The 16,216-nt window shown below is 45.7% G+C and overlaps 1 protein-coding gene across 1 annotated transcript in view; it reads right to left on the bottom strand.

Moving 5' to 3' along the window:
• Positions 1-704: 704 nt before the first annotated feature.
• Positions 705-16,216, bottom strand: part of LOC132207131 (Fc receptor-like protein 5) — a 51,468-nt gene continuing 35,956 nt past the window's right edge. Inside the window, exons 11-14 of the mRNA XM_059642308.1 lie at positions 12,825-12,850; positions 10,121-10,245; positions 2,360-2,455; positions 705-1,539 (exon numbers count right to left, since the gene is read on the bottom strand). Coding sequence (XP_059498291.1) covers positions 1,536-1,539; positions 2,360-2,455; positions 10,121-10,245; positions 12,825-12,850 — 251 coding nt within the window. The 3' untranslated portion in view covers positions 705-1,535. The remainder of the gene's footprint in view (positions 1,540-2,359; positions 2,456-10,120; positions 10,246-12,824; positions 12,851-16,216) is intronic.

A 16,216-nucleotide genomic window follows, 5' to 3' on the forward strand; every position in this document is an offset into this window, starting at 1 on the left:
GTTTATATGGAGCATAACAGAGATCCGGGAATAAGATACGGACTATTTATTAATTGAGGATTTTGCGTGGAATTACAGATATCTGGGAGTGAGATATAGATTGGAATCTTAACCAAGGTTTCACAGTGGTTTATGTTTAGAATATCAGATTCCTGAGAGTGAGTTACAGACTGGAATCTCATCAAGGTGCTTGGGGTAGTTTATATTTAGAATGAAAGATGCATGGAATTGAGTTACAGATTGGAGTCTAATTAAGGGGTTTCAGGTGTTTTACGTTTTGAATAACAGATCCTGAAGAGTGAGCTACAGACTAAAATCTTATTGAGGAATATGTGATTTATATATAAATGTGTTTCAGACTGGAATCTCATTGAGGGGTTTTGTGTGCCTTACATTGGAATAACATACACTCAGGAGTGAGTTGTTTTCAGGAATCTTATTAAGTGGATTGGGGTGATTTATATATGGAATAACAGATACCTGGGAGTGAGTTACAGACTGGAATCTCAAAGAGGGGTCAGGAAATTTATGTACGGAGCAACCAGATAGGAGAGGAGCAAAAACAGGGCAGAAAGTAGCCACCATAGACCAACTCAAAAATGACCAACTGGCATCTGAGGACGTTTCCACAGTCTCTGAAAGGCACTCCCACAGTGACCAACAGTCAGAAAAGGACAGAAAAATATTTAGATTTCCAAACAGCATCAGATCAAGACTGTCTTTATTGTTTAAAAACTGACTCAGCAGAGACAGATCAGAAAGTAAATTGTGAAGACGTTATATGCTGAGCTGTCTGCAAAACACAGGTCAAATCATAGGAAGCCAACCTGCTTGGTCAGCCAGCAGCTAGGAAGACGAATAGTGTGTTCCCAGATTTTACCAGGATTATGTAGGATGTTGAGGTTAAACCATCATATTAATATAGGCCTACAGTGAAAAATTAAATGAGACGTGGGATCAATTTCTTTTGCTGCAAGCAGTTCCAAAACTTTTTACATGCAAAGTCGTTAAATACACTATTTTCTTGACTTCCCACTTGCCTTCTTTGAACTACATCCCCATCTGCTTTCCCGATTCACTGAAGATATTAATATTGTTTCATAATTTCATTACCATAATGGTTAGTCCCCATGCTGCCTATCTGGCACTGTCTCATTTATCTTCAGTCCAGTATAAATACAATACAAAAAACAAACACAAAGTTCCATCCAAGAGCTTTGTATATTTTCAGGGAGACTGTTCTATTTAATTTGTAGAAATCACAATTTTAACTCACCACAAGTCACAAATACTTGATTTTGGGACAAACCTCACGACATCGGATTCATAACTCTGCAACTGATCCTGAACAAGGTCACGCGCACCTACAACCCAGCGGCGAAGCTATTTCAGTTTTTGCATATTCAAGTCTCTCAGGTATCTGAAGCTGGCAAAGTAAAGCAGGCATTGCTGAAATGTTACATTGTCTCAGGAATTTCCTGGCGTCAAGTTCTGGAATTTTCCTTTCATCAGCTTGAAACAACTGTCTTCATTTCCTATCTATGCAAAGAGAATTCACATTTTTACAATGTCGGAATGTGTGAATGAAAACAGCTTTTGATATATTTCCCCCCTCCCTTGCCGACACAATTTCAGATCCACTTGAGCCAGACAAATATTTTAAGCTTGTTCACTGATGCCATTTGATGTTGGTACAGCACTGACATTGACTTTACAAATAGGGGAGTAAAACAAGGAAGAACAGTGACAGCAATGCAGTTTGAAAATATTAAACAATGCTCCTGTACTAGCCTCAAAGATTCTCTGACTCTGAAATCCCCGGCGCACAGAAAGCTGGGCAGATCATGGGGACAGTCTGTTGTAGGATTTTCCTGCTGTCAGCGTGATTCAAACTCTCTCTCTCTCTCTCCAAGCTCTCCACTCACCACACCATATATTTTCTCCTATGTCTTCCTGTCCTGTGCTTATTGCAGCTATTTCAAGTTTGACTTTCCAACTTCTACTTCTTATCCACTTATGGGATATCCCGGCAGAGTTTAAATCCGTGTCCCAGTCACAGGATTGTGGAGAACAAGGGAATTTTGCACAGGATGTGTCAAGTTGGTTAGTTAGTGAGGTTTTGAGCTCACGAGTCGTGACTGAAACATCTTTCTGGGTGTGCGCACTGCTGAAGCTAATGTTAAATGTGTCAAAACAGCCCAATCAGCAAAGCAAAGGTTACAATGGCAGTAAAAAGGCAGAATGCTCTGGACATTAGAAACCATGCAAAATTCCAGACAGTCAAAACAAGAGCTAGGAAAATTCTGAGACGCAGTAAAATTTTAAAATATAAACATGCTCATAGCCACGTAGCTGATACCTTAAATCACTCCGAGCTTCTCCAAAAGTGAGACTTTGCAGCAGAGCGCAAAATGCCTTTAACCGCAAAAACCACACTTGGTTGATGGTGGCTAAACTTAAAAATAAATAACATATTAGTAAATGTCATAAAAAGATTGGTGTATTGTGTCGCTGAGGCTTATGATCAAGATGTCATGGGACAGTCAGGAAACATGACTTATATATAACAATGTAACGAACTGCCAACTTTAGCCTCGTCTTGCAGGGTCACTAGTAACCCTGTTTACTGCCTCTCCTTGCATGCAAGCAGCAAACTCGTTAATGTTCAACAAACTACCGCCTGAAGAGTCATTTCTCCGACAGTATTTTCTAAGAGGTTCCACTGAGATGGCAAAGCCTCTGGCTCGAGGCATGGGCCTAGATCCCGCGCCTCACCGGTACCCGAACCAGCCGCGGTATATAAAAGGGAGGGAATGTTATCCCGTCTGGGGCTTGTTTCACCGTCAGGTTCGAGGTTATGTCCTCTGTCCAAGTACGGGGTAAGCCACAAACGGCTACGCGTTGGGGGAGGGAAGGTGTTGAAGTTATGACTGAGAATTCAGAAGGAACTCCAGAAGACAAAGTGAAGTCTCTAAAGGAATAAGGGAAAAAGGACTCACAGTTTAGAAGCTTTATTTCTATGAGAGGATATGAGTCCCACCTCCGTGAAGTGATGTGAGCAGTTACTTCTATAAACATGAGAGAGGAAAAGTCGTCCCCGGGAGGTAATGGCCGGTTTGCCTCTGCAAGAGGGTTGGAGCCCTCTCGGTGAGGTGCTGCAAGTCCCAGGCACTGTGAGGGTTTAACGTTTCCGGAAATCTGACTGGCGATAAATGTCAGAGATAATGCGAACTGTAGATGCTGTAGAATTCCAAGATAATAAAATGTGAGGCTGGATGAACACAGCAGGCCAAGCAGCATCTCAGGAGCACAAAAGCTCCTGAAGATGCTGCTTGGCCTGCTGTGTTCATCCAGCCTCACATTTTATTATCTTGGCTATAAATGTCATCTTACTTCGCGAAGTGATCACGATGGGGAACAGTATCTCCAGTGAGACAGACCCACAAAAGCGGACACCATTGGCTTTTTGTGCATTTACTCAAGTTTATCGAAAAATGGGTGACTTGGAGGCAGAAAACGGAAACGCCGTTTCCCTCCGGCGGCACTTTTAACTGCGATCGCTTGAAACAATTAGGTGTGATTTTGAGTCAAAGAGAAAAACAAAAGAGGAAAGAAGGGTCTCGGTCTGAAACGGCAGCTTCCCTGCTCCTCTGATGCTGCTTGGCCTGCTGTGTTCATCCAGCTCTGCACCTTGTTATCAGAAATAATGACGGCCTGGGACTAAATAAGAACTGTGCTAAAACGATGATTTGCTCGTCAGGCTGGACTGAGAGCTGACACTGATGATGAAGTACAGGCCCGTGACTGGGATGACTGTCAGACCTGGTCCAATCGAAATACAAACAGGACGGACACGTCCATGGTCCATCTGCCCCTCTCACAGATTCCAGTCCTCATTCCCAACCCCCCTCCACCACATTATTACTCCCCCCCCCCACCACCAACAAGTCCTGTACCACGTAACCAACTCACTTCTACCGCCGGTACCGGGGGCAACACCAAACCCCGTTATTTCGGGAGTGAAAATGTTTCTGGCCCTATTTCAAAACATTCCCGTTCCCAAACTGGAAGGGGAGGTGCACCGGCTCCCCAACTGTCCATGCGCACATTCCCTGGTCTAGATGGCCAACCAGGCCAGGCCGAGCGACCTTGGACCCCCTTCTGAACTACGGGGTATTGTTGAAACTTTGCCACACCTCCCAAACAAAAAAAAATAGCAATTTTGCACAAGTGCCATAAGCCACACGGAGGGGATTTAGATCTTATGATGGATGCGTTGCCTCGGAACCAACAAACGGAGCCAGGTTAAAGCAAAGTGTGACTGGCCAGGGGACCCTTATGGTTAAGCTCATTTGAGACAACTTTGGGAAGATTTAAAAAAAAACACTTAGCTGAGAGTTTTCCATGAACTGTTAATTGGGCAGAAATTCATAATACTTTACAAAAGGTTGATGAAGATGTCGGCGATTGTGTTGAACAGCTCCAAACTGTTTGTGAACAGTGTTCCGGAATTGAAGGAGATGCGGGGACACCTGCCCTTGTCAGTATTATTGTAAACAGGCTGCAACTTGGTATGAAACAGATGTTTTGTACTTTGTGTTGGATGGGAAGCTAAAAATCTGTATGTGATCCGGAACATCTTGCAACGTGGCCAGCGCCAGTTACTAAATGCAACAGCAGAAAAATAAGGAGAAACCCGATCGGATCCTTATTGCTGACGACCACCCCACAGGCCTCCATGGGCTAATAAGGGTCGGGGTCGTGGCCAAAAATGCCCAAGAGAGTCAGATGGCCCTTGTTACACATGTGGCCGCATGGGACACTGGGCTCGGATGTGCAAAAGTGACCTGATGTCCCCGAGAATCCTGCGCCTTTCTCCGTTTCCAATTCTTTCTCTAATCCCACAGCACATCTACAACAGCCATAAGGATGTCACTCCCAGATACAGGATACATCTTTACTTTTGTCCTCCCAAACTCTCCATTGCTTCCCCCGAGGGAATCACTCATTCCAGTTGCTGTTAATGGGAAATTATGGACTTTTTGGTTGACGTTGGAGCGACATTTTCCACTTTGAAAGCTTCCGATTTCCCTGCCATACCAAGGACTGACAAATCAGTCCGAGCTGTGGGACTAACTGCTCGGCCGGTTTCTAAACCTGTTTCAGCAGCTGTTATATGCGATGTTCAGGGCCGGACTAGGGAGCACCAGTTTTCACCCGCAGACCAAGTTCCTTGCAACTTCCTGGGCCCAGTCCTACTGTGTAAGGTGGCTGTTTGCTCACTTGTACTCCCAAGGGCATTGAGTTACATGTCCCGCCAGAACCATTTGCCGATGCTCAAGTACTCCTCCAACAAGCCGTCAAGGTTTCATGTCCCGTTGCCTGGTGCTGGGATATACCCAATAACTCCCTTTCTCAGTCGATGCCTCGGACGCTTGGAACTAGCTCAGGTACAATCCCACTTACTATCCCACATCCCAGTTGTTACTCGAGGGCATCAGTATCTGCGTTGTACAGCATATTATGGTCCTGGTGAAGATCAGGATTGAGGCGAGAACAACAAGATTGCTGAGTTCTTCTTTCCGATTGCTTCTGATCTATATATTGAAAAGGAAGCCGTTACTCTCTCTATCAACCTTTCCCCCCACTGCCCGGGCACTGTATAACCAGCCTCCCCTACCCCTCACTGTCCCCTCAATGTGGCACACAGATTCGAAGCGAGGGACCTGCGTTGTATGATTTCTAGACTTCAAACGCAGGCTGCCACAAACTGTCTGCCGAATGATGATGATGATACAGTCAAAATCCTCACCCATCGATCACTACGACTCGTGTTCCTTCCTTCTGATAAACACATTTTGACAACTAGATTAGGAGCATCACACTGTCGCCTCCCTCCCTCACTGTCGTTCGCTGTTTGACCCCCCAATCCTGCCACCCTTCTGCCCACGGAGGGTTACGGGGAACCCCACGGTTGCGAATTTGTCGCTCAGTCCACCCACCCTCCCAAGACCTGATTTCCAAGATTACCGGCTTCTCAGCCCTGCCTTTATATATTATGTGGACCGTTCCGGCTCGCCTTCTCCCACCGGGGGCCTTCAGGCTGGATCTCCCACCTGTAACCGTCACCAATCAGTGCAACCTCCCTCTCCATGTTCAGCCCGGGCTGCGGAACTGTTTGCCCTTTCCCCGGCATGTGTCCTCGCTGAAGGGAGAACGGCCTCTATTTTTACCGACTCCCGTTGTGCTGTTTGGGGGCTGCCCGTCACTTTGGCAAGCTTTGGGAGTCACGGGGTTTCCTCACTTCTTCAAGAGCCTCTGTCAAACACGCACTGCTCATTCAAAGCCTCCTGAAGGCGAAACAACTTCCCTCTGCCTTGGCCATTTTAAAATGTCCTGCCCAAGTTAATTCCATTGACGATGTGCCCTCGGGGAACTCTCGGGCCGATCTCGACAGTCGAGGGACGGTCTGGGATTATGGGGCGCCTCTGTGTCACCCTCACTGTCCCTGACACTTCCGTTCCTTCTCTTGCGGATATGATAACTTTACAGTCGGAATCCAGTTCCGCTGATCTATCATCTTGGCAAGTTGCAGGCTGCTCTCAAACGGCATGGCGGCTTTTGGGTCTCCCATGACCAGCCGTGCGGACGTGCCCTCTGCCTTGCTGCCCCGGCTTGCTGGCATTTGTCATCACTTTCCACTTGCGGAAGGCAGGTAGGCATGAACATTTTTGTACTGCAGATCTGGTATGCGTCAGGCTTTGCAATAATAGCTGAAAGATAAGAGCTAGATGCATGATCTGTCAAAAAATGAATACAGGGAAAACACTCACTGCCAAGCTTCCATCACAGCCCCAGCCATGGGACGCTTTTGTACACTTGCAAATGGAATTTATATACAAATGCCCAAATGCATGGGCTTTAGCTATGTGTTAGTTATTTTAGATGTGGTTTCCGGGTGGGTAGAAACTTATACTCATCGGAAAAATGATGCCACAACAGTTGATAAGGAATTTTACAGGACTTTGCACCCCGATTCGGAGGACCAGAGCAAATCCCAAGTGACACTGGTCCATAATTTACCAGACAAGTAATTAAGGAGCAATTTAAGGGATTGCAAATTGAACACCATCTGTCATGTGACTATCACCTTCAGTTCTAACAGGGACGGGAAAAAGGCACAATGGAGACTGAAAAAAACAAAATAGCAAAATTGTGTGCGGAAACTGGACTGAAGCGGCCTGAGCCACTGCAGATGGCTCTCATGTTATTTCGGCCCAGTCCTAGTTGGAGAACTGGACTGTCTCCTCATGAAATTATAATGGGAAGGCCGATAAGATTGTCAGTAAACACCTTTCTGTCAGACAGGTGGGCATCCATCGCATGGATGAAACCTTATCCAACTGTTGCATATTCTTGCCTCAATCTCTTGAAGCCTTCCGTTCACAGTACGGGCCACACTGTGTGGCTTCTTCGAGACATGGGAAGAGACCCTTTGATCCAATACCTTAATGCTGACTAGATATCCTAAAGTAATTAGATTAGATTCCCTACAGTGTCGAAACAGGCCCTTCTGCCCTGGGAGTCCACACTACCCCTTGGAGCATCCCACCCAGACCCATCCCCCTATAACCCACACACCCCTGAGCACTACGGGCAATTTAGTATGGCGGATCCACCTCGGCTGCAGATCTTTGGACTGTGGTAGGAAACCGAAACATCCGGAGGAAACCCACGCAGACATGGGGAGAATGTGCAAACTCCGCACAGACACTTACTTGAGGCGAGAATCGAACTCGGGTCCCTGGTGCTGTGAGGCGGCAGTGCTCACCACGGAGCCACCGTGCTGCCCCAAATCTAGTTCCATTTGTCAGCTTTTGTCCAGTATCCCTCTAAACTCTTCCTATAGATGCCTAACCCCTCCGGATGCCTTCAACTGTTGAAATTTTACCAGCGTTCATCACTTTCTCTGGCAGCTCATTCCATACAAGCAACACCCTCTGCGTGAAAAAGTTGTCCCTTAGATTCATTTTAAATCATTCCCCTGTCACCTTAACCTCTGCCCTCGAGTTTCGGTTTCTGCTACTCTGGGGAAAATACCTTGGCTATTCACCCTGTCTATGCCCCTCATGATTTTATAAAGCTCAATAATGTCACCCCTCAGCCTCCGAAGCTTCAGGGAAATTAGTCCCAGCCTGTCGAGCTCTCCCTATAGCTCAAACCCCCCAAACCTGGCAACATCCTCATGAATCTTTTCTCAACCCTTTCAAGTTTCACCACATGCTTCCTATAGCAGGAGACCAGAATTGAACACAGTATTGCAAAAGTGGCCTCACAATGTCCTTTTTCACTGCAATGTGACCTCCCAACTCCTATCCTCAATGTATTGACTAATAAAGGCAAGCATTCCAAATGCCTTCTTCACTATCCTGTCCACCTGCAACTCCACTTTCAACAAACTATGAACCTGCACTCCAATGTCTCTTTGTTCAACAACACTCCCCAGGGCCTTACCATTAAGTGAATAAGTTCTGCCCTAATTAGTGGTTCCATAAAACAGCACCTCCCATTTATCTAAATTAAACTCCATCTACCACTCCTCAGCCCATCTGACCAAGGTCCCACTGCACTCAGCAGTAATCTTCTTGGCCGTCTACCACATCACCAATGTTAGTGTCATCTGCAAAGTTACTAACCATATGTTCGCATCCAAATATTTTATATAAATGGCAAAAATGGAACCAGCACCAATTCTTGTGACACATCGCTGGTCACAGGCCTCCAGTCTGAAAAGCAACCCTCCACTGCCACCCTCTATCTCCTACCTTCGAGCCAGTTCTGCATCCAGATGGCTAGTTTTCCCTGTATTCCATGTGATGTAACCTTGCTGACAAGTCTACCGTGAGGAAACTTGTCGAATGCCTCACAGAAATCCATACAGATCACATCCACTGCTCTGTCTTCATCAATCCTCTTCGTTACATCTTCAAAAGACTCAATTAAGTTAGTACAACATGATTTCCCAAGGACAAAGCCACATCGACTATCCCTAATCAGTCCTTGTCTTTCCAAATACATGTAAATCCTGTCCCTTAGGATCCCCTACAACAACTTGCCCACCACTGATGTCAGGCTCACTGGTCAATAGTTCCCAGGCTTTTTTTTAACCACTTTTCTTGAATGGTGGCACCACTTTATCCAACCTCCAGTCTTCTGGCACCTCACCTGTGGCTATCAATGACACAAGTATCTCAGCAAGGGGCTCAACCGTCACTTCCCTACCTTTACACAAACTTCTAGGGGATGTGTGATCAGGTCCCGTTCTGGAGTATTGTGTGCGGTTCTGGTTGCCCTGTTATAGGAAGGATATTATTAAACTGAGAAGGGTGCAGAAAAGATTGACAAGTGTATTACAGGGAATGGAGGAATTGAGTTATAAAGAGATGCTGCAACTATTTGCAACACTTTGAAGATTGAGAGGTTATAGAGGTTTATAATACCTTATAGGGTGGGGAATGTTTAGACTAGGGAGCATACTTTTGAGGTGAGAAGAGACAGATATTAAAAAAGACATGAGGGCTACTTTTTTACAGACTTGTTTAAGTATGGAATGAACTTCCAGAGGAAGTGATGGATGCGGGTACACTTATAACGTTTAAAGGACACTTGGATAAATGAATGAATAAGAACCGTTTGGAGGGATATGAGCCAAGCACAGGCAGGAGGGGTGAGCTCAGTTTGGGAAGTTTGGTTGGCATGGACAAGTTGGATCAAAGGGTCAGTTTCTGTGCTGCATGACTCTATATGAGGCAGCAGTCCATTGTTACATGGCTCCAAAACATGAGGATTTAGAATTGGGTGAAGATGTTAAACCATAGCTTTGGGCAGAAGACATCCTGTTCATCTACAGCTACTGAGGGTTAGGGATATGTGCACAGCATTTGGGGAACTAACTGCATTCTAGAATGAGAGAACAACCAGGTGCCATTTCTCTGATGTGAAGTTCCCATGTTGATTTGGTCCATTCTTCAGTTGAAGATGACAAATGAACAGACCCCTGCCTGCCACCAGAAGGAACTTCTCTTCCTCATCAGCAGGGGCAGCAGATCTCTGTGACTACCTCCTCTGAAAGTTCTGGTAGATGGACGAGCCATTTTCTTCCTCCCCTCTGGCACTCGCCTCTTGGACCTTTGGTGTTTCAAGGTGCATTAATGATGCATAAGTCACACGACTGTCACACTCCTGCTGCAAGGGAACAGACATTGTCTTAATCCAAGGTTTATTGCACTTTCTGACCATTTCTGTAATTTCCCTTGAACAAAGGGGCTGAAGGACAGAGCATATAGGAGCAGGAGTAGGCCATTCACCCCTTCCAGCCTGCTCTGTCCATTCAGTGGGATCATTCAATTCAGTCCCCTTTTCTCCACTTTCTTCCTTAAGCCCGCTAAGTGCTCTATTCAACTCCTCCTGAACAATATTCAGTGTTGTGGCCATGACCACTTCTGTGGTAGAGAAATCCAGAGATTCTTCACTCTCTGGGTGAAGACTTTTCTCCCCATCTCAGCCCTAACCATCTCCTTCAGACCATCACCCCTTGGTTCAAGACAACCCCACCCCCATCTCCGACCCCACCCCCACCTCCACCTCCACCCCCACTCCATCATTGGGAACATCCTCCTGGCTTTACTGTCTTAGAATTGTACAGGTTGCTATGAGATCCCTCCACCCCATTCTTCTCAACTCCAGTGAATATAATCCTAATTGATTTAGTCTGTCCTCATTCGTCAGTCTTCTTATTTCAGGAATCAGTCTGGGAAAGTGAGGAAGGGAGTCATTAAGTTTTAAAAAAAGAATGAGCAAGAATGAACCATTTAGGATTACATTCTCATTTTGAGAGCGAACTACTCTACTATGAGCCTGGGTTCACATGGAAAACCAGACTGGGTACAGATTGCCTTCTGTCAAGGACATTCATTTTTTAAAAATATCTATTCATCGATGTGGGTGCCACTCACTAGGACAACATTTTTTGCCAATTCCTAATTGCCCAGAGTACAGTTAGGAGTCTAACACTTTGCTGTGGGGTATGGAGTCACATGTAGGCAAGACCAGGTAAAAATGACAGATTTCTTTCCCAAAAGGACATTAGTGATCCAGATGTGGTTCTCCTCTGGTGATGGTCATCATTAGACACCGAATTCATGACTTTGATTAATTCAAATTCCACCCTTTGCCATGGCAGGATTTGAACCTGGGTCTCCAGATTAATCGTGATGATACCATTCAGTGATGACCACCATCCCCAAGATCAGAGAGCTAGTTGGGTGTTTACGACATGGTTCACTTGATCAGAACCATTGTAATGATTACCCAATACATGAGACATTGGTGAAATTAATATAATTACTTAAATTATTAAAATAGAGAAAGACTATGGAAAGCTACGGGCCTGAGGGATTGGGATTCCTTGTCCATGAATCACAAAAAGCAAGAGTCCAAGTTCAGCGGGTCATAATAGTCTTTATTTTGAAGGGAATGTGATATAAAAGATGGAAGGCTTTGTGTAAACCTCACAAAGCATGAGTGAGACCACAGTTGGAACACAGTTTTGGGGCCCCATATCTGAGGAGAGATAGACTGGGCATGGGGGCAGCTCAGAGAAGGTTCACTCAGCTGATCCTAGGTATGGAGAGACTGTTCGATGAAGGAGAGTTTGAGTAGTTCAAGCCTGCCTTCATTGGAGTTTAGAAGAACCAGAAGAAATAAATGAAGAATTCTGGATGATATGGGGAGATGTAGAGAAAGGTTGTTTCCTCTTCTGTGGAAGATTCTGGGACCAGAGGGGCATCATCTCAGAATAAAGGCGGGGGGGGGGGGGGGTGGGCATGGGGTGGCCAATCAAGATGGAGGTGAGGAGGAATTTCTTCTTTCTGAGAGGAATGAATCTGTAGAAGTCTTGACTGCAGACGGTTGTCAAGGCTGGGCTGTGAAGTATATTCAAGGCTGAGATTTTCAATTAGGAAGGGCAATCGAGGGTTATGGGGCAGAAAGTGAAGTTGAGGATTATAAGATCAGCTGTGATCTTAGTGAACAGGGGATGCAGACATTAAGTGCTAAATGGCCTACCTCTGATAGTTTTAATGCACTTGGGCAGGGATAACAAGTCAAAGATGTAGACAAAATGTCTTAAGGTCCTACAGTAGTGAAATTCTCGGGGTGCTAGTCCACATTTCCCAGAAGATAGTTAAGTAGTTAAGAAGGCATTCAGGATATTTGCCTTTATTAGTACAGGCATAGATTATAACAGTGGGTAGGTGATGTTGGAGCTGGACAAGACTTTGGTGAGGCCACAGCTGGAGCACCATAGGAAGGATGTGTTTGCATTGGGCAGTGTGCAGAGGAGACTGACCAGGATGTTGCCTGGGATGGGGCATTTCAGGCAGAACAAAAGGATGGATAAGGTCAGATGGGAGCAGAGAAGGTTGAGGGGGGGCCTGGTAGAGCTATATTAGACTGTGAGAGACATAGTTGCAAGGCATATTTCCAACACGTAGAGGGATGGGTGAGCTGGCATCATGGATATAAAGCTGAAAAGAACCTTGAGGAGAATATCGTTCATCCAGAGGATGGTGGGGAATCTGGAACTCGCTGCCTGTAAAAGTGGGACAGGCAGAAACCCTCATCACATTGAAGAAGTATTTAGATGTACAACTGCATTGCCATAGCCTCCTAAGGTCAAAGATGAGGGCAATGTTCCTTACAGAGCTTTGCTGACTGGCACCCCTCCTTGTCCTGTAAAGGTCTCTGAAACAATGAAAACTTACTGGTTCTCTTCTTGTCCTGACGGAGCCTGGAAGGAATAACCAAAAAAAGGTTTAAGTGCACAATATGGCTCAACATTTCATTTACCGTCTCTCTCGGCATTAACTGTGGTGTGTGTCGCTTAAGAAAAGCGGGTGCAGGAGCAGACAAGGCTGGGGGTGACAGGACAAGGGGACAGCTCAGTTACGAAAGCACACAGTGCCCTTGGCTTTATTAATAGGGGCGTGGAGCCCAGCAGCAGGAAGGGGAGGCTGAAGTTTTACAAAACACTTACGAGGCATCAGCTGGAGCGTTGCCTGCAGTCTGGGTGCCACATTACAGGAAAGATACGAATGCATCCGAGAGAGAGAGAGAGAGAATGTGCACCGAAGCACTTTTTGATTTGATTTACTGTTGTCATATGTACCGAAATGCAGTGAAAAGTCTTGTTTTATGTGCTCTATAGGCAGGTAGTACAGTACAAATTGCATCAGGGCAGCAGAACCAAGTGCAGAATCTAGTGTAGAGATAACAAGGTGTAAAGCTGGCTGAACACAGTAGGCCAAGCCGCACCAGAGGAGCAGGAAGGCTGCGTGTTGGGCCTAGACCCTGAAATATCAGCCTTTCTGCTCTTCTGATGCTACTTGGCCTGTTGTGTTCATCCAGCTCTACACATTGTTATCTGAGATTCTCCAGCATCTGCAGTTCCTACAATCGCAGAATCCAGTGTTACAGCCACAGAACAGAAACAGAGAGAGAGAGACAGACAACTTTAACGTTTGAGAGGTCAGTTCAAAAGCCTGATAACAATAGAGAAGAAGCTGTTCTGGAATCTGTTGGTAGGCATTTTCAAACTTCGGGATCCTCTGCCCAACGGAAGAGGCTGCAAGAGAATATAACTGGTACAGTCGGGGGTCTTCGATTATGTTGGCTGCCTTCCTGAGGCAGTGGGAAGTACAGATGGAGTCAGTGGATAAAAGGCTGGCTTGTGTGATTGATTCAGAAGAACCAGGTTCCAGGGATGAGAAAGTCCAGCAATCGGGGACTGTTCTGCCTGGGAGAAGAGAAGGCAGAGAGAGAGGGAGGTTTTCAAAATCGTGAGCAGGGGCTGGACAGAGTTGAGAAGGAAAAGCTGCTCCCATGTGGAAAAGAGGGAGAAGGTGTATAGATTTACAGTGATGTGGAAACAGAGTGCGGTGGGGGACAGATGTGATGAATAAACCTTTTCACCCAGCTAGTAGTTAGGGTGTAGTGTGTACTGCCTGGGAATGTTGTGGAGGCAGGTTCAATGGAGAAGGGATAGTGGATGCAGAGTTGGATAGAAATGGGTGCACAAGGATACAGGAGGAAAAGCCCAAGGGGAATACACTTCCATGAAGCAGTGCAGACAGAAGTTGGTTTCAGTCAGTTCTGATATCCCCACACCATCTGATGGATGAGACATTTGAGTCGAGATATCCCTGTGGGAGTAATGGGGAGTGGTTGAGAAAGCCCCTGTGCTTGGTGGAGAAGTGTCAGACTACGTTATCACACTGAAGGAATAGAGCACAGATTAAGGGAATGTTGGAGTTCAAGCTCATTGGATGAGTGAGAGAGAGATGAAGGAAAACAAGACTAATTTGGACAAGGTTGGCTAAGGAATCCCATATCATATTGAATGGCAGAGCAGAATCAATGGGCTGAATGACCTGATTCTGCTTGGATGTGCACTGAGCCAATACTAGTTTACTTTTGTGGGATGTGGGCATCATGGACTGGACCCAACATTTATTGCCTCCATCCCTAATTGTCCCAGTGGGCAGTTAGATGTCAACCACATCGTTGTGGGTCTGGAGTCACATGTCGGGCCAGATTAGGTAAGAACAACAGATTTCCCTCCCTGAAGGATGCTAGTGAACCCAGATGGTTTTTGTTCAGAGGCACATGATCATGGATTCACACTCACTGTTAGTAAGGCGATGCCAAGTTTACAGGTGATGCAAAAACCGATGGGAAGCAAGTGATGAGTGTGCCAAGAGGGACATAGATGGGGTTAAGTGAAGGTGCAAAAACTTAGCTGATGAATATTAGGTGGGGAAATACAATGTGATAGAAGAAAAACAGAGGAGTTAAAGATTATTTAAATGGAGAAGGACTGCAAAAGCTGTGGGATTGAGGGATTTGACAGTCCTCATGTGTGAATCACCAAAAGCTAGCATTTAAATTCAGGGGGTGTGATCACAGACCATAAGGTATCGGAGCAGAATTTGGCCTATAGAAGTCTGCTCTGTCATTCAGTCATGGTTGATATCTTTCTCAACCACGTCCCGCTGCCATCTCCCCATAACCCTTGATCCCGTTATTAATCAGAGCATATCGATCTCTGTATTAAAGACACTTAATGACTTGGTCTCCACAGCCCTCTGTGGCAGTGTGTTTCACAGATTCAACACCCTCTGGCTGAAGAAATTCTTCCTCATCTCAGTTCTAAATGGTCGTCTCTTCACTCCGAGGCTATGCCCATGGGTCCTACTCTCCCACTCTGGGAAACATCTTCTCCATGTCCACTCTACTCAGGCGTCCCAGCATTCCTAAAGTTTTAAACAGATCATCCCTCATCGTTCTACACTTCATCAATTACAGACCCATAGTCCTCAACCGCTTCTCATATGACATGCCCTTTATCCCTGGGATCATTCTTGTAAACTTGCTCTGGACATCCTCTGAGGCCAGCTCATTCTTCCTTGGATACAGAGCCCAAAACTGCTCACAATATTCCAAAGGTAGTCTGACCAGAGCCTTTATAAGACACGAGCAGTACACCTTTGCTATTGTATTCTAACCCTCTTGAAATGAATGCAAACATTGCATTGACCTTCTTAACTGCCAATTGAATCTGCCTGATAACCTGAAGAGAATCCTGAACTAGAATTCCCAAGTTCGTGTGTGCTTCGGACTTCCACAGCCTTTCTCAGAAAATTGTCACTGCCTCAGTACTTCCCACGGATGTGCAAATGGAAGGCAGATGAAAAGTTGGCCTTTAATTCAAAGGCAGTGGAGTATAAAAGTGGGGATATTTCTGCTAAAACTCTACAAGGCACTAGTCAGACAATAGCTGTGATATGGTTTTGGCGCCCCGTATCTGAGGAAAGATAAACTGGGCATTGGAGGCAGTTGGAGAAGATCTGATCCCAGGGATGGAGGGACAGTTTGAGGGTGAGGTTGAATAGGTTGGGCCTGTACTCATTGGAGTTTAGAAGATTGAAGATTCTTGGAAGGACTTGGCAGGAGAAATGCAGAGAGAGGTTGTTTCCCTTTGTGTCGGAGAGTCTGGGACCAGATGCATCGTCTCTGAATAAGGGAGGCCGCCCACTGAAGACAGATATGAGGAGGAATTTCTTCACTCCAAGGGAAGAAAATCTGTGGAATGCTTTAC

This window comes from Stegostoma tigrinum, chromosome 44 (genome assembly GCF_030684315.1).
Source record: "Stegostoma tigrinum isolate sSteTig4 chromosome 44, sSteTig4.hap1, whole genome shotgun sequence".
NCBI lineage: Eukaryota > Metazoa > Chordata > Chondrichthyes > Orectolobiformes > Stegostomatidae > Stegostoma > Stegostoma tigrinum.